This window comes from Lethenteron reissneri, chromosome 15, assembly GCF_015708825.2.
Source record: "Lethenteron reissneri isolate LAM-NWPU_2019-01 chromosome 15, ASM1570882v1, whole genome shotgun sequence".
Classification (NCBI taxonomy): Eukaryota; Metazoa; Chordata; class Hyperoartia; order Petromyzontiformes; family Petromyzontidae; genus Lethenteron; species Lethenteron reissneri.
Window position 1 is genome coordinate 4,887,225 of NC_083793.1, and position 23,541 is coordinate 4,910,765.

Here is a 23,541-nt window from a genome sequence, read left to right on the forward strand (position 1 = left end):
TGCTATACAACTCTAGATAACATAAGATACTGACAGGTGGACAGAAGTGGGAGGGATTTAAGAGAATTGCACCATTCCACCATAGGAACCTCATTTGCCAGTAGCAAAATATGATAATTATTTTTTTACCCTTTTATCTTTGTTGCCAGATAAAAGGGTAAAAAAACAATTTATCATTTTGCTACTGGCAAATGAGGTTCCAATGGTGTAAATGCTTACCCCGAGCTCTCATACTCTGATGGTGCATTGTCTTTGAGTTGTGCGCCTTTTGGCATCATCTGGTCCAACATCATGTGAGACTAGGCTCTAAGGAAAGCTGTCTCGGGTGTGGACCAATCAATTTCAAGGACAGTGCATACATTATCAAAGTTATGTTTTTGTTTGCATTACGACTGCAGGTATTGTGGTCAATGCAAACATGACTCCTTGTAAAAAAGGTGTCAGTTTTGTTGCCAGATAAAAGGGTAAAAAAACAATTATAATTGCACCATTGTTTGATCTCCCACAAATTCTAGATTGCAAAACAAAAGTGCTAACCATTACATCACAGCAGCACCATGAAGCCACATTAAAAGTACTTACTGGTAATAGGCAACTGATGCTGGGGTTCTGGTGTATGTTGAGTGTTTGGTGTTCATGCTTATTTGTGTTGCACATAGTGATTACGATGTGCAGATGTATGTGCCTGTGTCTTGTGCGGACCTGTGTGGTGTGTGCCGAGAGTGTGTTGTATGTGGCTGTTTATCGATGTTGTGCATACTGAGTGTGTACTGTGCACGTGTGTGGGGAGCGGTAGTGTAGCGGTTAGCACACTGCACTACGAGCCCAGCGAACCGAGATCGTTTCCCGCTCACGGCCAACACCAATGACGATTACCTGAACCGGTCCTGGGCCTCCCCTAGGTGGACTCGGCCTCAAATGGGTACCTGGTGCGATGTGTAAACATCGCCACTCGGGGGACAAAAGCAGCCGGACGTGCTGCCCGCCCACCCCCTCGTCTGCCACGCCGGTCTTCATGGGTGCTCTCTAACAGCAATTTCCCCAAGAGTTTGTTAAAACTATAGGTGGGATCTTTGTCTTTATACAGATGTGTGTGTGCTGAGAGTAAGTGTATGGTATGAGTTGTGTATATGCTGTGCTAGTGTCGTGCCACGTCCTTTAGCACTCGCCGTTCAAACTGCGGCTCGTGCAGCTGCTCGGTGGGGGAGTGAATGTCGTGCTTGGAGGACGTCTTCTCATCCAGGAGGGGGCCGCTGCTCGCCTCGCTGTCTCCCTTCTGGCTCAAGCTGTCGGACAGCGTGTCTTCACTGTGGCCAACACGGACGAGACCACCACAGCGTTAAAACAACAGCAGCTGACAATCGTGATTTTCGTTCACGAGTGCAATATCTTATCGATTTTAGAGCAACGTGCAGGAATGGTTGGGCGATTTTGACCGTGGTCGTGTCTTGCCAGCGCGCGTGCGGCGCGCATCCGACTCACGTGTCCTGCACCACGATGTACTGGTGTGGGATGAGGCCGTCCACGCCGTTGTGCCGCCCCTCCCACCAGTCTTCGGACGCGCGCTGGTACAGGAGCAGCGACGAGCCCTTCTTGAAGCTGAGCTCGCGCGCCGATCGCCCCACATAGTCAAACTTGGCAATAGCCTCGATCGGCTCAGACTCTGCGGGGTCAAGGAGGGCAGAGTGGGAGGTCAGTGCGGTACATACGACGCAGTTTACACAACAAGACTGCAAAACCACGACCCTGTGGTTCTTTAGGTGCAGAAGTTTATTTCGTTTTTTGTAATCAATCATTATTATTTGTTAGTGCCTGTGAAGAAATCACATAGAACGTGCCCGATCTCATTAGATCTCAGAAGCTAAGCTGGGTTGGGTGTAGAGAGTGCTTGGATGGGTAACCAAAATGACCATATATAGAGTCACAGGGCTTGCATAGCGAGGTTGTGGGCAGAAGATGTATGTACAGCAACATCCATGACTGTACTGCACTTTTACGAGTCCTACATTGATGCTCTCTGCCTCAATCAACCACACAATTTACAAGCAGCAATTTGAGCGTGCAGCTCACACAAAAGTTCGGTTTGTTGGTCCAAATCTCAGTTGGGGGTTGACACCAACCTTTCATATCTGAGGTTAATACATTGACTAGCGGGAAATATATTTCAAAACTTAAAAACATAACATGTACATACACAAATACTAAGCTATTGTGAAAGCCCGGCGTGCGGTTTTGTCTGTCCATTTGTCAGTCAACAAAATTATGAGTAAAAAAACTGGGGTGTAAATAGTTGATCTAAAAGGTTTCCGAAAATTGTCGACCGCCCCGCCACCATCTATTTTTTTTTTACCCCCGCGTAGGCATATATACCTAAACACCCTACAAACAATAGAGTGAGTAGTATATAGTGACTCTATAGTAGTATCTGTCTCTACGGTAATAACTACTGACTCTGCATCAGTATCTAATGACTATAGTAGTACCTACTGAATCTATAGTGGTATCTATTGACTCAATCGTAGTATCTACTGACTATAGTAGTAACTACTAACTCCATAGTAGTATCTGCTGACTCTACTTTTAAAACTGTGTACAGTATAAAACCGCTCACTTGTGCAATATATTATATTCAATATTCTCCCCCCCCCCCCCCCAGCCGCGCATTTGTGCGGGATACACGGCCTAAGCGGAGGGTGGGCTTGGGGGGGATGCGTGACGCCAGCATGCACACTGCGTAACGCTGCCGCATGCGGGTGACATGACAGATGTCACCGCTCACTTGTCGTGCAAAATATATGCATTATTGCACCCCCCCCCTCCCCCCAAAATACTAAAGTCTATTTTAAAACGTTTTGCATTGTGTACAATCTGGAAACTACCCACATGCCAAATTTAAAGTTTGTTGCATGTTGGGAAGTATGCTAAACATTTCGAACAGACAGACATTCACAAATTTCCCTTTTATATCTATAGAACTACCGTTACGTGGGCAATCAGCAGCGGTTGCCCTATGTGTGGACTATCCAAACATGAAAAGTGGGGGTAGTGGGCAGGACGTGTTCAGCAATCACTCGCCACTGATTTGCAGGAAATCGAACTTTGGAAGTCAGGTTCAAAGTGCAGTGCGCGCAAAGCAATAAGCCACCGCTCCATCCATATATAACCACGTGTAAAATGTATTACAACATAATCCCCATGAGCAAAACACTCGCATGTATATGCGACATTCAATGCAGCCAGCTTAAAATTCAGTGTAATTAATAAGTTCCATATGCTGCCACCGACATAATTTAATTATTACAATGCCCTATTCAGCTGTTTTTCAATCACGTATGTTTTGGCATTCCAGAAATAAAACAATTAACAACAGCGTCGTTTATTGGCCTCCCGGCACATTCCCAGAAGCCAGGCGGACAGGCTCATGCAGCAATAGAGCCGAGGGCAGTCACAACACACACCCGGAGACGGCCAGGAATGTGAATTGCCTCCAGACACTGGGGAAAAGGCAGCGAAATTAAACGGGTTGAGGAAGTAGAACATTAAGACTAAAGTTATGGGCAATCAACGTTGTGTCAAAAATTGCCCTGTGCCACAGCCAATTGAATACCAGCAGTACAGAATTTGCGCGAGACAATAAACGGGTGACTGTGAAAGATGTAGGAGGCTCACACACGCACGCGCAGGAAGGTAGGTTGCGTGCGTGCGTCTGCGTGAGCGAGCGCATGCCGTGCGAAGTTAAGCAGGCGAGCGTTCTGCACACACGCCTCGTTTTTAATACCAGTTTGTGCGTGTTCTTGAGGGTTATAAATCTACAACGCACAACAGTGCAGATTTATAACCCCAAAGCTTACCGTCACAAGCGCCTCGTTTGATTTTGGCACCAATCATTTATATTTAATTTATATATTTTATGTGAGACTCCTTTCATCGCCACAATTTTTTTCATGCAGGAAAGAAAAACAAATCCTCAAGAGTCCAATTTTAGTAAAAAGGTACGCTTGAGGAATGAAGCGGCGTGGTTTTTTTTTTTGCCGAGCTAAGTGTCCCCACGTGAGAAGTTTTTACCATCATCGCTGGAGCGAGGCTCTGTGCCAGTGTCAACGTCCACCTCCTCCGGCAGCGTGGAGCCACAGGGCAGCCCATCACTGGCACATGCACACAAGGACAACCGTTATACACATAGGTAGAGCTAGCAAGCACCCTGGTATGGTGTTACAAAGCAACTGCAAATAACAGGATTTTGTTCCAATTTAAAATGTTGTGGTCTTTAGCTCGATTCATGATGTGAGCTGGGAGTGGGGGGCTTTCCTGCGCGGTGGAGTAGGTGGGGTAGACGCAGCAGGTGCGTCCAGCGTCAGAAAGAGCGAGGCCACTCTGTGTACGCTGGGCGAGTGATTGAGTGAGCCGTGAGCCTCGCTTTGTAGCAGGAGGCAGGGCTCACACAGATGGAGGGGATGCCAGCTCGCCTCGTGTCTGGTTAAGCCTCCCAGAAATTTGGCAGCTTTACTATTTAGGCCACCGCAGTACGTGGGCAGGCGGCATTGGGCAGCGGCACACAAATTCAGCCGTAGGTTTTCTTACCCCGTTCCGGCAAACTGAACGCTATTTGCAACAGCCAATTTTCTCATGTTAAAGTGTCCCCCCCCCCCCCCCCAATATTTCACGTTGTACATTTCAAATACAATTGACATATAATGTATAATATACATACAACTAAAAAAGCCCCAGCCAAGAGGCGTCGCACATTGCCAGCTCACCCACCAGTAATCTTCGCCCGTCATGCACTTCTCGTAGATGGGACCCGGGAGGTCGCGCTGCCCGGGGAAGATGAACTCGTGCTGCTGGATGACGCTCTTCATGACCTCGTTGACGTGCGTCTGAGACGACACCAAGTCTTGGTCGTCGGGCGCTTGCATGAGCGTGGGGCCAAAGCACACGGCCAGGTTGTAGGGATCCATCATGTTCTCGTCGCTGTAGTGGGAGAGGCTGTGGACCGCAGTGCGGGTGGGGGAAATAAAAGTGGAGGGGATTTAGCGATTCCATTAAAAGGCCTACAAGGTTTGCATCATGCACATCGCTGACTCGTTCAATTCAAATAACGCACAGCTGTGCGTGCGCGGTTGCTTGTGAGGATGTTATGCTGAATTTACACAGTGGGCCAAGCTTATAATGTTACTCTGTTGCATTGCTCACATGCTGTGCAACGATATCTGTTACACAGAATAAGTGTATTGCTTATATTTGGAGACAGGTGCATACTTTTGAGCCATTACAGTCGATCATACCCCACAGCTAAAATTATTAATTCACCACAGGTTAGGGAGGAAACCAGAGTACCAATTTAGTGATATGGAATAAGTCACTACGGCATGCAGCGCTGGCTGCTGGCAAAAAGGAGCTCGGCTGCCATGCCAACCCTGTCCGCCAGAGGTGAGGGCGTAGACGGGAGGAAGGGATGTGGGGAGAAGGGGACGGAGGGGGTACGGGAGAAGCCCGTGAACCTTCTAGGGGTTTCTAGAAGGGGGGCGGAGGAGCCAAGGGGGTGCGAGGCTGCGCTGGGGGATATAAGGGGGACCCCCCGGGGAGGACTCGGGGCCGTGGTTGGAGTGGACCCCTGGAGCCCGTCAAGTCCCGTCAAGTCCCGTCAAGTCTTCGTCATCAGCAAGATCGTCTTACTCTAGCCTCAGCGTTGTGGGTCAGGCAGCCGTTGCTGTCCTGACCTTACTGTAAGTATTCTCAGCGCCGGCAAAGGCTATCAATAAACTGAGTGCCTCCTAATATAGTGTCTCTCCAGTCTGTCACTACACCTGGATAAAAGAACATATTAAGATATGGAGATAACTCTTAAAAGGTCTGCACAGATAAGTGACAAACCTACTTGATATGATGTCGCCTAGAGGCACCACAACCTCACCGTCCTCGAGGCGACTACCTCGCACACAATCTCCACGCGATTTCATTGCTTTCTCAACAGAGTGAAGAATGGGCCGGATGGCTCAGGAATTCACTGGGAATCTGGGATCGAATCCTGGCAGAAACACGTCATTTAATCACGTTCTCAAGTGTAGCGAGCTGATGGTCTTAGCCCAATTACCAATGACTACACGAAGGTCCTCCACATTAAATTTGGCTCTCTTAGCTTTTCATTTCACGTGGATAATTCCAGCTGTGAGACTTACAGCTCCGAATGGAAATTTCTTGTCAGACGCGATGCCGATATTACAAATAAAATGCAACTTTGGAAAAAATTACTGGGAAAATAGAAAAAAACAGGCAGGTGTGTGTGTGTGTGTGTGTGCACAACAACGAGCGGAGCGCCGGGTGGCTAAAACACAGTAAGCTGGCACAGTTGGTGGCACAGGTGGGTGCATCGGCCAGTCATCCCAGTCAACCCATGGCACCTGGGGGTCTGTCCCAGGACCTCCTGCCAGCGGGCGTTCGACACTTGACGTGGCCTTAAAGTTGCGCAGAGCCTGGCACAAGCGCCGTGATGACATCACCGCCATTTCGTGGCGAATGGCGGTTGTTGTTGTTGTTGTTGTGCGTGCAGTCGCAGAGCTGCTCTACTCACTGGTTGAGAAATGCGAATAGGTATCTCATGACCACGACGACGGGAGGCGGCAGGGTCTGAATGACTTTGCGGATCCCGGCAGCTCGCTCCGACGAGCTTTCGATTTCTGCAGTCGGCAAAGGCGGCAACGCAATCGTCAAATGACACTGCGAAACGTGCAGCTTGACGGAATGAGCGCTGCATCACAAGTACAATGCTGATTTATACAGCGGTTGCATACCGCCGCGTCTCAACACGCTGTCCAAAAACGGTTGGGCATTTTCATTGTAGAGAGAAAACAGGGGTATGTTCAACTTCTTTCGCGCCGTACGTAGCGATGTTGGGGACAGGAGAAGGCAGTTGCAGAAAATGGGGACAGAAGCAAAATGACAAATAACTGACACACATGCCACACAAACTGGTATTTAAATTTACCTGATGCCACTGATTCAGAGTGACCTTGAACAATGTATCTGCCTATGAGACTTCCAAAGTAAGCTATGAACATCATTGGGTAACTGTGGGAAGTCAAGCCACTTCCACACACGCCAAGTGTTTCGAGAATGTCTTCTGGTTTGCATAATTATGTTAAGTTACCAAGTGATATGTATCATAAAATGCAATGGAAAAACGTTGCAGGTTACTTGTTACACACTGGAATGAGTTTGTTGTTTTCTACACCCATTTAAATGCAGGTCTCCATAAAAAAAGAGACATCTGCTGTCAATTGGCCCTTAATTGGTCACAAAAAAGGTCATCTATCATTATCCCATAACAAAAACTACGGTAAACAATTAAATAAAACTGATAAACTGATGCATTATTTAAAGGAAATAACACAAACCAGAGGAGGTTTCACTATGTGTTCCAAGTTAATGTTGTTGTATGCAATGTTAGGATATAAGAGAACAAACGATCCTGTAAACAGATTTGAGAATTAAAACAAACTGGCAGTGCTTGCCAAAAGGATGTCACACTGCATTACCATTGCTATTAGAAGCCAGCTTACAATGGTTAAAATTACATCGCTCTTTTGCATAAGCCAGTCAGCATCGCTTAAGGGCCAATTAATTTGCCCCCGGCAATAGAATTAATAAACTTTACAATGGAGGACCATCAATCGAGAGCGACACAGGGCTGTATGATAAGTTGGCGACGATATGTGCAGGGTGGATTTGGGTGAGGAATTGCCAACAGGGACAGAATGACGCTGAGATAAGGGGGGGTTCCCTTCAACTCCACAGGGCCCATTTGCAACACCAGCCCAGCAATTTAATTTTATCCCAAATAACAGTTATAAATTGTTCATCACCGACTCTCAAGGCAAATTTCAGGAGGGTCCTGATAGGAATATTTGGCCAGTTCTGCTTTGAGCATTTAATCTAAATTGCCTGAAGAGAAAACACGTCCACAGATTGGGACAACACTCAATCTTGTCATATATGATGCAGCAAACTAACTTGATGTCACGTCTCTTACAGGCACCTCACTGCCCTGCAGGTGCCTACCTCGCACACATAACCTAATCGCCATTCACCAACGCTGCCTCCCGGTTGCTGGGTTAGGGGTGTGCACAATTGTTCTCCACGCTGCATCGTTCACCAATTCCCCCAATCAAATAATCCAGAATGCACCGGCTCTCATCATATCCCACAAGCTAAGCTGGCTTCAGCCTGGCTAGAGCTTGGAAAGGCGACCACAGTACATGTTATATGCCGCGAAGCTACGTTGTGGGCAGCAGAGGGCAGTACAGAAAGATCCATAATTGTAATGTATTTCGACACTCCCATGTCTATATCTGACTGCCTTCACTAACCTGCATCGGTAATTGTGGCCAAGTATGGTCATATAACCTACACAACCCCGCAAAATACAGACAGGCCCTCATCCAGCAGTGGATTGACAAAAATGCCTGTACACATATACACACAGCTAAAATAAAATCGAAAAAACCCGGTGTTGCTTCTTTATGATTGATGTAATGTACAAAACTACAGATTTATCCCAATAATAATAATCAGTGTTAAAAGCAGGTGAGTGTTTAAAAACCAAAAATAACCATCATTCAAATACTCTTTGGTTCTTTTGGTAAAGTCACGTAGGTATAAAATAAAATAATTGATTTTAAAATAAAATAATTTATTTATGGATCCCTGCAGTCACGAAAACTTCAAATTTACATCATTCAGATGTCAGTCCTTGTGCTAGGTAATATAGATATGCCAGCTCAGGCTCATAAAACCTCTTGTCCTTTGTGTCATTTGCCATTTATCGTTCCGTTGCACATATTACCACTATCACAACCTTACTTTAACCTTGCTGTGTTAATGGCTTCGTGTGAGAGTTATTGACTTTCTGGTGGCGTCTGCGGGAAGCAGATTGACCGATTGGAGTGATGTTATGAGATTGCATGAGACGTCCATGCTCATTACGGTCTCCTGCTAAAAACAAAACAAATTCCACCCAAAATAATTCAAGGCCACTGCTACTCTTTAGACAGATACAAAATCATATTTTTAAAGATACTAGAAAAACTTGTGGGCCTTGTGTGCAGCCAACTTGCAGGTTTGGCGATTTTCTGTGCGGGTGACTTGCTGTCCGGTTTGACGGGTTGACGGTGATTAATGCGACTCGCAGAGGCGGTTGACTCACTGTGCGGGCGACTCGCAAGAGTAGGGCGACGGGCGTGTGCGATTCGTGCAATTAACTCCGTGTGGACGAGTCACTACGTGGCCGAGTCATGGGTGGTTCATCGCGTGGGTGCGTTAATTGCCAGGGTCACGTACGGACGCAGGAGATGAGGTCGTGGAACTTCTCCTTCGGGAAAAGCGGCGTCTTCATGCCGCGGAAGTAGAGCTTGAGCACCCCGGCAACGGAGTTGATGTCGCGACTGCTCTGTTCGTCCTCCAATGGATCGTCTCCTGCAAAGGCAACAGAATACGGCTCGTGGAACATCGTACGGGTTCAGCCTCCGGACTCCAGTTTTGCAATGGAACGTTAAAAAATTTTTTTTGCAAATTAATGTTTGATTTTATTATGCTTGCTTAGTCAGGAAAGTATATTTTGTGTAACCAGGTGAGAACTCAAGAGACCAGGATAGTCTCATTTGCAAAAGTCACTTGGGGCATTGGTCTGCCAGTGGGGGGTGAGATGAATGCTCTGAATAATCCCAATTGAATATTTGCACGAAATGTTTTTACTGGTAGGAACCTCCTGGTTACACCAGCCCACAGGGGATTATTGTGTCCATCGTGCAGGGAGGGGGGAGGGAGGGGCTGGGTGGGGAGGGGCTGGGTGGGGAGGGGTGGGTGGGGAGGGGCTGGGTGGGGAGGGGCTGGTCACCCCGTGGTGCCCTTATAAAACTCAACGTTTAACCTACTCAAGCCGGCTTGTGCCCGCCCTCACAGTCGGGCATATTTGCGGAATACACCACGCCGCCATTGACCCTGGTCATTGACCGAGCAAACCCAACGTTCCTACCAGCTCCCTCCGCAGGAATGTGTTTTAATAGCAAATATTGATCATCGACGCTGGCACACGATGGCACTCTTGTGAAGGACATCAGGGGATCTTTAACGTCCACTTTGAAGCAGACAGAACGTTGTATTGTGGTTATTACACCCGAAGTAATCATCAGCAAAGTCTCATTGAGTATTAAACCTCTATTTTCAGAAGGCTCCTGCCAAGTTTTGAGTAAGGGATACAACTTGCAGGTACATTTTCAGCATTGGGAAGTTTGGCCAATACCGGTTTCATTGTGTGGCATTTTTTTGGTTAAAGCTATGGGAGGAAACTGGAGAAACTCATGGAGAACACAGGTGGACAAGATAAACTCCACATCGGAAGGCACCTGAGTCAGGAATTAGACACACACTTCTTGCGGTGAGGCACAAGTACTATCACTACACCATCCTGGTGCCTATAATTGTCGGTTGGGTGTTCCATTTCCTCTGTAATTGTGCCAATTATCGCATTGCAAAAGAGATCGGCTTAATAATGGTGTAGTGGGTTTCCACGGAGGCAGACACTTGTACTTGGAGGCCACACGTTTATTACACACCCCAACAGGGTAAACTACATAAACTACGTAACACTCGGGACAACTACGTGGTAACTACCACGGAGCTAGACCTCAACAAGGTCACTATATAAACGGGTCAGGTCAGTGAAGTACTGCCTGACCCATGATGTTGAATGTGACGACCGAGCCCGATGAGCGTAGCACGGCCGTTTGATTCCAGAAGACAGCCAAGAACGCTCCCGGGACAGACCCTTTATCCTCCTGAGCGTGGCCTCGCTCCGGCCTCGGCCACGCCCCCTTCGGGATCTTCCCAGAAGGTTCTGGGTCCTTATAACACATTCCTGCTGCGGAGGGAGCTGGTAGTAACGTTGGGTTGCTCGGTCAATGGCCAGGGTCAACGGCGGCGTGGTGTATTCCGCAAATATGCCCGACTGTGAGGGCGGGCACAAGCCGGCTTGAGTAGGTTAAACGTTGAGTTTTATAAGGGCACCACGGGGTGACCAGCCCCTCCCCACCCAGCCCCACCCTCCCCACCCAGCCCCTCCCCACCCCCTCCCCACCCAGCCCCTCTCCACCCAGCCCCTCCCTCCCCACCCAGCCCCTCCCCACCCTCCCCTCTCCACCCTGCCCCACCCTTCCCATTTTTGGATGCACGACGGACGGACAGAATAATCCCCTGTGGGCTGGTGTCACCAGGTGGTTACTACCAGTATCACGTATCCCTTTGGTCCCCTTCTGGCCCCCGCCCTTATCCTATGCAGGTCACGTGTCCTCTTGGGCTCACCTAGACTGTCACGTGTGCCATACGTACTCTGGTGACAGAGAGAGGCTCTAAGACGCACAGTTACACTCTTCTCTCAGTAGCTGGTGCAACGCCATAGGGACTCAATATACGTTGCTAGAAAGGCACTGACTGCCAATAATTATGAAACTGTGAACCGGAATGCATTTATCATAACTAGAGCTAGGACAATTGCTCATGTTAATTGACTCCAAGTAGACATTAAACTGTGGGAATTGAGGTATACGAGTAATGCATGTGTCACATTGAGTGTCACGTGGGGCATAAATAATTTTTTCCCATCTCTAATAATCGCCATCATCAAGTAGCAACAACAGGATAATAATCCTTGGGTTATGACCAATTCACAATGAATGTGCCCCATGACCAGATATGGGAAGTGAAGCAGAGTTCAGCCTGGTTAAGTACTTTGGAGGGGACACCAGGTTTTGTAAGGTTAAGCTGCGAAGTGGCCAATAAATCTGTGTGAAGCTTTGAGTGTTACTCAATAATATTTATGCATGTATGCTGAACTTCTTTCGCACTGTATGTATCCAACTGTGTGTGGTAAGCTTATTCTGAGTACTCAAGTTCTCCCACACATGTCTAGCACTCACGGATGAAATGGCCAAACATCCCAATCCTAGACTCTCCTAAAAAAAACATCTTGAGACTCAATGAGGCGTTCCTGGAGAGAGATGGAGACCACCATCTTTTCCCCGACCACTTATAAATGTATGGATAACTTCTTTTGAACCGTACATAGTCAACCGTGCTAATCGGAGGTGCGGGGGAAGGACAAACTAAACACAAAAAGCAGTTCTAAAGAAATTATTTTTCAATCTAGATTTTTTTTTTAATGAGGGCACTACTATTCTCCAATCATCAAACTAAGTAACCGAACGAAGCTTCTCTCTTGGCTTGTGCTGCACGGAGCCATTCACTTGACCTCATTTGTAACACTTTACTATCTGACCGCAAATCGTTGACTGTATGAGCGTCAGCATTTTCTGCCCTCGACTGTCCCCAGCAGCACTCTCCCCGGCCCTCCCCGCGGCGGTGTGGGAGGGAGAGTCGATGGAGACAAGGACCTGGAGTGAACTCAATTTTCTCTGGACCAGTGATTCGATAGATGTGGGCTTATTTGTGACCTCGCGTTTTATGGATTTGCAAGATTGATAGACGACTACTCACATATTGTAATTTTTTTTAGAGTAACATTCACTTTTAAAATTTACCACCACCATAAATCGGAATCTCTGAAATGCGGATCTCTTTTTTCCCCTCCCCTCTCTCTCTCGCTCACCCTTTTCTCTTCAAAAGCTTCAGTATATTTAACAACATTTGCTAACGATCGTTATTTTTGTGCACGGTAACAGCACAGGAGCCACACAAACACCACCCGTGCTGATTAAACAGGACTGTCTGACTTAAGACACCCAAGGCATGACGCTTCGTTGATTTTTTGCCAATATTTTAACACTCTGAAGGTTGTAGTGCTGAATAAGTGCTCGCGTTTATGCGATGCCGACACATTTTAACAGGTTACTGTCAACACTATCTTTATAACATTCGATCAAAATGCTAATTGTGATGAAAGTAGTGCAACACAAACTGCATAATGAATTAATGATTACTTGGAATTACTGCATGAAAAAGGCATTAGTGAATGCTGGCTGCATGCCCTTATAAACAGGACGAACCTATCAAAATAGATATTTTTTTAATATACCACAGTAACGTGTCAAAGTCACATTTCCAGGATTATGTTCAACCAGAAATATTCCAAGCATTGTCTTGCAGCAGGTTTGGCCCAAAGACATTCTCTCCAGTGCATAAAAGGGCTTTTTAAAATCCTTTATATTAAGTTTGCTTGCTTGCGTGCTTGCTTACAACCGTGCAAATCTTTCGGTCGTTTTTTAACACACTTCCAGTGATCCAATCGAGCTGACATTTTCCACACACACCCGTTGTGCGTGACAATTAATTTTCGTGAAATTTTTTTTCCAAAATTTTACACTCTTTAGGGAATTTTTTTAAATATTTAATTACCAATTGGTTAATGTTGGCAGACAATCATCTGACCCATAGGTGGCAGCCATCTCAAGCCAGTGGACGAGAGGACTCTAGCCGCCACGCATATAAAGGATTTATAGTGAAAAACTTTGTTTTTACGGGTAAATTTTTTTATATTATAAACTATTCTGACAGCTACAGGCTTAGTGCGGCCTGGAAGCGTATTATCAAATAAATACAATTACAATTCCTTATAAGGGAAACAAATACCAATGAATAACAATTGAATGATTACCAATCTATATAATTACAATACCCTCCCCCTTCCTTGCCTCGAATCACTGCACCAGATTGAATTGAATTAAATGAGACGTCACCCTGAGGCTGCTCTATTTAAGACCGGAAGCAACAGGAGAGCTTCACCATTCTTGCCCGATGAAGCTGATTGTAATTATCAGCGAAACGTAAAACGCGATCTGACCCAAAAACCTATATTATGTATTCAATTCAACTCTAAACTATTTTTATTTTACCAGGTAAGGCCCACTGAGCGATGTAGCACTTTTTTTGGAAGCGACCTGGCCACAAATGATAGCTCAACAAAGTAGCTTATCACCACGTGGTAATGTATTGCAAACAAATACTCTGAACGCATGTTGATGCCAAATGTGGAGGGGAAAAAATAATCTATTTGTTTCCACATCTGTATAACCTCGTACAAGTAAACGTTAGTAAGACTTCTCTATTATCCCATCAATAGTGTGGTTTGCGGCTGGCTGGTGAGTGGTTTGGGCCTGTGCTCAGCAACTGTGATTTAATAAAAGCTATCGCTTAATGTTTTTAGCCAGCAACAGGTGAAATCCAAAATAAAGTGCATTTATCCATTTTGCAATTATTAATGCTTAGTTACAAATGTTCTGACAAAAGCATTCACGAGGGATACTTGAAGTCATTTCGGATAAAATTCACGTCTTTACCGCTTTCAAATGATGCCTTTATCTCGTTCACTTCCACTTGAGAGCCAGGTACTCTAAATATCCCTTGATGCTGTAATCCTATAGGGACGAGAAGCAGAGTTAAGTGCCAAAGTGCAACTGACATGAAGCACGCAATACAACTCTTTTCTTTGAGGATGTAATGACGCATCGATTAACATTGCATTTTAAGGCGAAGAAACGTGAATTGAATAGTGTGTGCGTGTAAGAATCAATGTTTTACGATTTGTATATCCTGTAATGGGTTCATGTCACCCCTGCAGCCGCTAGAGGTGCTATGATTGACCGCAAAACAAACAGAATCAATGATCGGATCAAATCCTGACCCTGAAAAAGCGATAAGTCATCAAACTGCTGGGGGGAAAGGGCAATCATTTCACCCTTAATATGCACCTCCTACACATTCCACAAAAACAAATATCTCCCGTTTTGCCTTAACATACTTTTGTGGCAAGTACTATTTGCGCGCACCTGACGATGAGACACAAGGTAGTCGAAATGGACGTACTTTTTACGTGTTAAAAACAAATGGTGCTGAAAAGCATTGGATTGGAACCTTCAGAACGACTGACCTATAACCCAATTTATCAGTGATTTTAAATATTATAAATTCAGATTTAACCGTAATAAATGTTTGTCTCCCATGCTCTGGAATGTCGAATTGTCCTTTTTTACGCCTTAAGGTCAGAGTATATCTTATTGTGGAGTAATGCCTAACAAATTTATTTTTAAAACAACTTTTGTCTCATAATTCTTGGTGCTGCAGCATTAAAATACTTAAAGAATGATTGTAACAAAAAAAAAACACTCAATGCAGCTTGCCATGTGCGCACTCGTACGAAAGACTTCTGCGCTGTGCGTTTTCACGCTAAACGTCTGGACAATCCAGCTCACGCTCGCACCTCCGATGCAGGAAGTAGCTGCGATTGGGGGGGGGGGTCATTTGGCAATTCACCTCTGGTAGTTTCACCTCTGGTAGGTTCACGCGCCATGATTGAATGTGCGGTGGGAGGCTGTGGTGCACGGTTTGTTGGCGATTTGAGGCCATCATACCGTAAAGGTTAATGAAGCGGATGCAGCTTTCCACAACGATGGGGATCGCCTGGCCTGAATCCTGTAACACAGCAGGCGAGCGCGCATCCGTGCTTGCACCATTACGTCAGTTTGTGTTTAATTGGTAAATACTATTTCGATTTAAAGCTTTCGTGACTGCAGGGATTCATCTTCTTGGTTCTTTCGGTAAAGTCACATAGAATGGAAATAATAGAATAATAAAAATAAAACATAATAAAATAATTCTCACGACGTTTCGGCCACAACGCAAGCAGCCGTCCTCAGGTGAAGAAACAGGTCTGTCGAGTAGACAGGACGGCTGCTTGCGTTGTGGCCGAAACGTGAGAATTATTTTATTATTTTATTATCTCCATTCTACGTGACTTTACCGAAAGAACCAAGAAGATGGTAAATACTACTCGATAGAGGGTGGTGGGGCAGGGGAAGTATTGGTGCTGTGGTTAGCGTGTTGCGCTGACCCTGGCGCCCAGAGTTTCGATTATTGGCCACAGCTAAAATCAGTGGCAAGTGGATAAAAAAGTGGTCCATGGCCTTCACTTCACCAAGCTGCACTGACCAGCATGGTGAAGTATGGTAAAAAATATATATATCCATGAACCACATTACACAGGGAAGGGCCTTAATTCATCAGTGTATTGATGAAGGGCTATCAAGTATATTAACTACAGTTATAAAACAAATGCTAAATTATCACACATGCAAATTGATTACATATTAAATACAAACACATTTTTTTACATTAGCTCCAAGCAAATTTTTACGCAATTAAATGTATGAATTAAAAACTTATACTCCCAGAATAATTAGTTATAGCATTTTTGGTGCTGTATTCATATACCGAAATTAAAATCAATGCGCAACCTTTAAATCAACGATAACGTTAAATCAAGGTTAAAAGTTTGAAACAAGCCAAAAAGCATAGCAAGTAAGCGCACGCGCACACAACAATTGAACAAAGAAAGCACAGACTCAAAGGCAAAACATCTTCGCTAAATCTCGTGGCTGTCGCTGCAGATTCAACACGGCCGTTGAGACCACAGCAGCAAGCCCGCTCTCTTAAGCGATGGCAGCTCTCCCATGCACAAGGGAAGTGTCTTATCTGCTGCCCAAGGGCGTGGTGAAACACAGGATGGATTGCAGAAGTCCCCTCTCCATTTGAGTGAGCGTAGTGTGTCCCCCTTACACGCTATCATCCCGGCTGCGGGGGAGCGGGGGGGGGGAGATGGTTCCTCATTGCAGCCAAATGATAAACACACGTAGGAATACAAAAACATGTGCAGCTGAAATGGCCGACGCTCACCAGGACTTACATGGCCACTTGATGGCATTGTTCAAATATTCAGTCATTTTAATTGTAATTCATATATACAGCATGTCCATAGAGGTATCATCCATTACCAAAGAATTATAATTCAACTAAGAATGCTCCCGATGTGGTCAAGATGTCAAAATCTAAGTGGGTTTGAGCCTGGATAGTGCTTGGAAGGGTGACCCACCATGCACACCAGGATGTACAGGCAGATGCAGCGTTCTGCTACAGAGGCCAGTGGAGCAACATCCACTTTTGAGCTGAAATTATTTGCTTCCATGCTATGCTCCCCATCTTCACCCCAACTGACCAGCTTTGTTGAAGTATGGTAAAATAAACCCCAAGATCCACAGAGTGGGGAGGCCTTAATCCAATAGTATATTCACAAATGCAGTTTGAGCTGGGTATATAAAATTACATGGTAGAATGCAGATTCCATATGAGTCTCATTCTTCAAAAAATCTACATGTCGACCATGGCATTTGCGACGCACACCTTAATGAGGTACGAGAGAGTGCCAGGTGCTTTTTTCTTTTAATTTAGATTTTTGTTTTCTATCTACGTGACTTTACCGAAAGAACCAAGAATATGGAGGAATCCAATGAGCTATGAAAGCTCTTTTTCACAGATGTCAGTAGGGGCGGGTCAGCAAGTTACAACAACAAAAGAATACATGTGATTTCATTTTTCTGTTATGTCTTGTTGAAGATCATTGAAGCTTTGTTTTTGGCACTTCATCTATCACATAGCCTTAACATTCATGCAGTTAAAAATTCTGCCCAATTATCATGCTTTAATAATGGATGATATTCGTGGATATCCTGTATAGAAGGTACGATAGTTTTCCATGTTAAATTGTTGGCCATGGGGCAAATTTGCTACACTTGTGCCACATCTATTATTTAGAGATTGGTTGCGTGAGTCAACGGTTACATGGAGGTTATGTCCATGCATCTCTGCAACCTTATAGAATAAGTACCTTGCATGGCCAGAATGGAAAATGACTGTTGTTGACCATGGCATGTTGTTAAAAGCAAACGGAACACCCACTTTGTTGTCTGGGAGAGCTGTGTAGGTTTAATGGACCGTTATCACGAGCAACCTTTCACCTTCAAATGAAGCCATGGTGGATGGATTTCTAAAAATATTTGCTTTAAATACTGGGGAAGGTCTAGCCTCATTGGGCTTGTGGACACTACCAAATTGGGCACAAAAAGACACTTCTAAAGTAGAGCTGGAAACCATTACAGGGGATTTCTGAAGCTACATTTTTTATTTAATTCACATATAAAAGTATTACATTTTGCAAACAGTCACTGTGGCTAAATTATGGAATCTGTTGACAACAATAAAAAAATTGCTTTGGAGTTATTTCCAGATAAAAGTTTACTCTTAGATAAAAAAAGTGCTAGATCAATTAGGCTACTAGGCGTTCAGAGGATTAGAGTGGAGCATTTGTGGGAGCAACGGGGGATATGCGGACCCCATGGGAAACAGAGTAGCGAGCGCAGGAAACGACAGATGGGCCGAGTCGTCTGGCAATTATTGAATTTGCATATACAGTAATGGACCTTGAAAAAAAAGCATTTAACAAACAAGTCTGCTCGACAAAACAAACTGCCACCATGGCCTCGATTTGCTGTGGGTGATGGTCGCTGCGGTACGGACGCACACAGAGCGTCGCAAACAAACTCCGTGCAGACAGGGGACTGCGCGGGGCGATGGTACCTGTTGCCTGGAGCGAAAACTCCGCTTCCCGCTGCAAGCCACAGGGTTAGAGCAAGACGGCAAAAGCGGGACGGAGGGGGGTGGGGGAATAAAATAGACGAAATAAAAATCACGCAAGAGCTTTGTGGAGCGGGCGGCGGCGCGCGACCAAAGCCCCAAACGACAAGCGGCCACCAGTGCAGAGGAACTGCGAATGCTCGTGAAGCGGCGACAGATCTCGTGAGAGGTTCGCAAGGAGAGTCGAGCGGCTCCATCATCATCAGCAGCACAACAGCGTTCATGCAGCAGCGAGCGCAGCCCAGCCGCTAGGGTTTTTTTTATTAAGGCAGATTTTTTTGCACTCGGCGCCAGAAAGGAAGCATGGGGTGATCAGCACTGGCTCGGCAGTACCTGTATGTACGTTTCCAAATCACCGTTAAACAGTTTTACGTTAAACACTGAGCGCGGCCTAGGCTTCCTGAATTTCTGCACTGTGTTGGAGGCAGAAGTTGGCCTGAAAAGGTGGACACAAAGGTTCAACTGTGTTTTAACAAAAATTGATTAAATACATGGTGTATATATGCATACAGAATGGATGATCTGCAAATTGAGAACAAGATACAAGGAACTTAAATGTATAACTATAGCAAACAAAGTGGCTGAGAAATGACAAAATCCACATTTTAAAACAATCTAAGAACTATATGCAAACTATCTCATCTTTAAAATGCTTTGACTGCACAAAATACAAGATAGCCTACTTTTAGATAACATAAACTAGAGTCTACCCTCACTTATGGATTAACTTGTTCCGACTTAAAAACACAACAAACATTACACCAACTGAACATATATTGCATTAATTCCAGTCAGTAGTGCATATTTAAAAGCAAAAGCACTGACAAATATTTCAAACATTATTATTCTACCAAAAAAAACATGAACTGAAATGTATATGAACCAATACTCAAAAGCTGAAACTGTAAACAAACGCCACCTTACCCAGTGTTCATACATTCTGCCTTCTCACCTACAACACACACAGACACACAGGACACACAAATAGCATCACAATGTGAGCACAAGCAATAGTTAACTGCTTTACATTGAGCCCTGGGTAAAAAAAAAAAAACGAACGTTCTACGCTGCAAGTTCACTGCTGTCTTTAATATTATTTTTGATAGCGTAAGCTCACTTTCATCCAGTCCTTTCTGCAGTAGGTCATGCTTCGTTTGCAGCTTGTTGATGAGGCTGCTCCTGTCCATGTACTCTTTGAATTTCTAGTGGCACAGAAGAAACGAGCGTTAACGACGCTCTGGCCGTCAACAAACATGCATTTTGATTTCAAGGCCATGTGGCTCCATCACTTAGCAGTCTTAAAAATATGTGCAACGTGTGAAACCAGACCAAGCGAACACAATGAAAACAGCTATGCTCAAGTGCACTTTCAATAACCATAAGAGTTGTGTAAAAGCAAGCATTAATAATGCAAGAGAACGATGAGACAGCTGAGGCTGTCCTTTGCCGGGTGTCTAACATTTAACACAGCTATAAGAGGCCATTATCGTTACAATGATGTTTAAGTAATTAAGACAGAACTTAATGCTAAAAGGGTTGGTTGACTTGCTAACAATTGAGGGCCAATTCTGCAGCGGCAATTCAGCTGCTGTAAAGTAAAGCAGCTATCAGCAACAATGTAATTATGCGTGGTTAAGTGGCCAGTAATCTGTGTTATGCTCTGGACTGAAGATAATACATTTCACAATCACTTAGGGCAACTTGAGTAAAACCAAACAGTGATGATCAGTGACGATGTATAGATGTCCTTAAGATGCCAGGGTGGTACAAAGGTCAGAGCACGAAGCTGGGTTTGACTATACATTTCAGCCACCTGCAAATGAACTTGGTTTTCAAGTGTACCAACTCCATTATTTCAGCCCAGTCACGAATGACTGCACATATAAAACGCTATAAAATTAAATCTAGATTTGAACGTTTTCGTGACTGCAGGGATCCTTATCAAATTAAGTTTGGTTCTGCACTTATTTTGACAAAATTCCAGCAGTGGGAATGAAAAATATTAGTTTCATAAATGTTACTCTCTCTACTATTTATCAATATACAGAAAGCCTCTCATGGTCATCTCTGTGATATTATCTTCCATGAGCCATTCTAACAAAGGGTTGCAATTATCTGAGAGATCCAAATAGATGCTTTATATCGAGCAGTCCAACACTAAACGATATAACATGTTCTTCTTGGTTCTTTCGGTAAAGTCACGTAGAAGGGAAGTAATAAAATAATAAAAATAAAACATAATAAAATAAAATAATTCTCACGACGTTTCGGCTACAACGCAAGCAGCCGTCTTCAGGTGACTTTACCGAAAGAACCAAGAAGATGAATCCCTGCAGTCACGAAAGCTTTAAATCGAGATATAACAAGTTATTTCACATCTACGTTTGATGATGGTGAATGTAATAAAAAAATATATCCAGCCTTTTTTACATGTAAAAAACTGTTAATTAGGTTATTTAGCCTCTCATTACCATATTTTCCTCGGGGCATTTAATCAATTAAACCTTTAGGAAGAAATGACACAGGGAAGACGTTGGAAAAAAATTACACGTGCAACGATGGTGACAGATGATGGAGCTACTGCCCGCACAAGTCGCTATCCCAGGAATTCTGGGTCAAAGGTCAGACAGGTTGTGAAGTGCACAGACTACAGTTGCAGCCACGTGTGGCACAATGGCTTCGAACGGAAATGCAATCACAATAAGGGGGTAAAGCTTCACATATACAGCAGCGAAATATGGCTGATGATATTAAATGAAACAAGCGCTGGACGGCGACATTGTCTCAAGGTAGCACATTGCATTTTCTGTGTCTTAACCACATCACTCACTTTTATTAGGTAAAAAAACATAACGGTGTAGCCCTAGAATTGCTCACACATGCCACTGCTAGCCTAAGGGCCTCCACTAAATGGAGCTGTAGGGCCTCTCTCGAGAGGGTATTTTGGCATATTTTTCTACGCTGGCCAGACATCTTGGAAGGCAGGGGATTACCCACAGTTTTACCCCACCCCACACGACCTGCCGATCTATGAAGAGAAACGATCACTCTCTTTAATAGAGGTCCATGAATGCACTGAAAGGCAGAAGGAGTAAATCTTGGAAAAGAGAATAAAACTCAAATTAGAGACAACATTTAACGTGGGAAAAATGGTATTGCTAGAACCAAAGACGGATGAGACTGGTGATGCAATGTCAGCTCAAGGAAGTAACATGCCCGGACAGGGCAATCACCATGGAGATGGATCAATGAGGTTAGATTGTGTGCAGGAGTGAGATGGATTGTGACATGGAGGGATCTTGAGGGGAGGTGATGTCGTAGGTAGGCTTCCATTCAGCAGCGAAATATGGCTGATGATACTCTTTGGTTCTTTCGGTAAAGTCACGTAGGTATAAAATAAATTAAATCACGACGTTTCGGGCGCAACACAAGCGTCCGTCATCAGGTGGGACAACCACAGCAAGAAACAATTGCTGAAGTGGGCAAAATATTTTTTGTATTTAATTATATACCTACGTGAATTTACCGAAAGAACCAAAGAGTATGGATCCCTGCGGTCACGAAAACTTCAAATCTAGATGGCTGATGATATTAAATTAACAAGAGTTGGACGGCGACATTGTCTCAAGGTAGCACATTCGCCACTTGTTGCAGAGGTTCACGGTTCGAATCCAGCAGCCGCCTCGATTAACAATGCAAGTGTATTACCATGTTACGGCACTATGGAAGTTGTAATTTATATCATCATCATTACTTTTAATCATCATGCTTCACTTTTGGCCATTAACTACGCTTGCCCCTATCGCTCACAGAGAAGTAGAAGGACTCCGTCTCCTGCTGGTTGGCGCGACGCTTGGCCACGTTGTACTTGCACATGTAGGCCTCGGAGGGCGCGGGGGCACGCAGCGACTCTGTCGACTGGCCGTGCTTGAAGGCCTCCGATACGTCGTAGTCCTCGGCCGTGAGCATGTCCATCAGGGCCTGCAGCGTGGCCTCCTGCGTCTTCTTGATCTGAGCCGATTCACACTGCACGACGAGACCCAATCAATAACAAAAACAGGCACATTCGTTTAGATCCAGGCAGTGGTGATTACGCCTTTTCTGGGACTTACGGCTATAAGCGCAGCTACAAGAGGTGTCAGATTTTCTAAATCGTTGGAGTTGGCACCACTGTTGGACGACTTGGCACCACTGAAATGTTGGGTTACAATCCAAGGAGCACCCTACGATTAGCGACAGTTTTTAAGTGTGGTGAGTTCATGGTCTCATTAATGAGTCCAACAACAACAAAAAAACACGCACCACATACATTTTCCATCTGCACTTAATTTTGATAAATTCCAGCTATGAAAAATAAAAAAAAGATGCACTTAAATGTCATTTTACAGACATTACTCTCATATAGCATAGTGGGTGGGAAAATTGTGCCTCCTACTCTGTGGACCATGTTGTCACAAAGGGATCTCAGAGGTAGCTCTATGATATCTGCGTCCGTGGGCCACACTGCTCTGGAGGAATCTGAATGGATAGCAGAATCAGGATAAAATTGGGGAAAAATATATTCCTTAAACCATAGGTGGGGATCGCAGATGATGCTCTATGCCACGAGTGCCGATGTACACGTGGAATACAATGACTTGGATGTGGGGTTGATGGATCACACAGAGATGCAGCCTGTGTAAAACAGACACAGATCTGCAGGTGAACAATGTGAAAGTAGGAAGCAGTACAAAAAGCAGTTGCGGATCTGCTTGTGTGGTGGAGTATATACGTGTTTCCTTCTTCATGTGTCCACGTACATTTTAAAACTGGCCAAATCTACAAGTCTGAAAAACGATTCGTGAAACGCTTTTTAAGACGAGCGGTCCAATTTTTTTCTCTGCAGAGCAAACAAAATTTGGACCCAAAAAGTAAAACTATATTTTTTTACTGGAGGAAACGTAATTCGTAGGGAGGGAATGCTGCTTGTGTGAGATGAACCGACAAATCATCAAAGCGTCTCGCACACAA

General features: G+C 44.7%; 1 protein-coding gene across 3 annotated transcripts in view; it reads right to left on the reverse strand.

Moving 5' to 3' along the window:
* LOC133342616 (SLIT-ROBO Rho GTPase-activating protein 2B-like) overlaps positions 1-23,541 on the reverse strand; it is a 90,512-nt gene that overhangs the window by 5,820 nt on the left and 61,151 nt on the right. The window contains exons 10-21 of one of the 3 annotated variants that reach the window (XM_061551878.1): positions 22,342-22,542; positions 19,649-19,733; positions 19,456-19,483; positions 18,475-18,505; positions 15,417-15,477; positions 14,346-14,423; positions 9,337-9,471; positions 6,572-6,677; positions 4,762-4,986; positions 4,066-4,145; positions 1,483-1,663; positions 1,170-1,307 (exon numbers count right to left, since the gene is read on the reverse strand). In XM_061551878.1, the coding sequence (XP_061407862.1) occupies positions 1,170-1,307; positions 1,483-1,663; positions 4,066-4,145; positions 4,762-4,986; positions 6,572-6,677; positions 9,337-9,471; positions 14,346-14,423; positions 15,417-15,477; positions 18,475-18,505; positions 19,456-19,483; positions 19,649-19,733; positions 22,342-22,542 (1,349 nt within the window). The other 2 variants (XM_061551877.1, XM_061551879.1) reach the window with 2 other exon arrangements.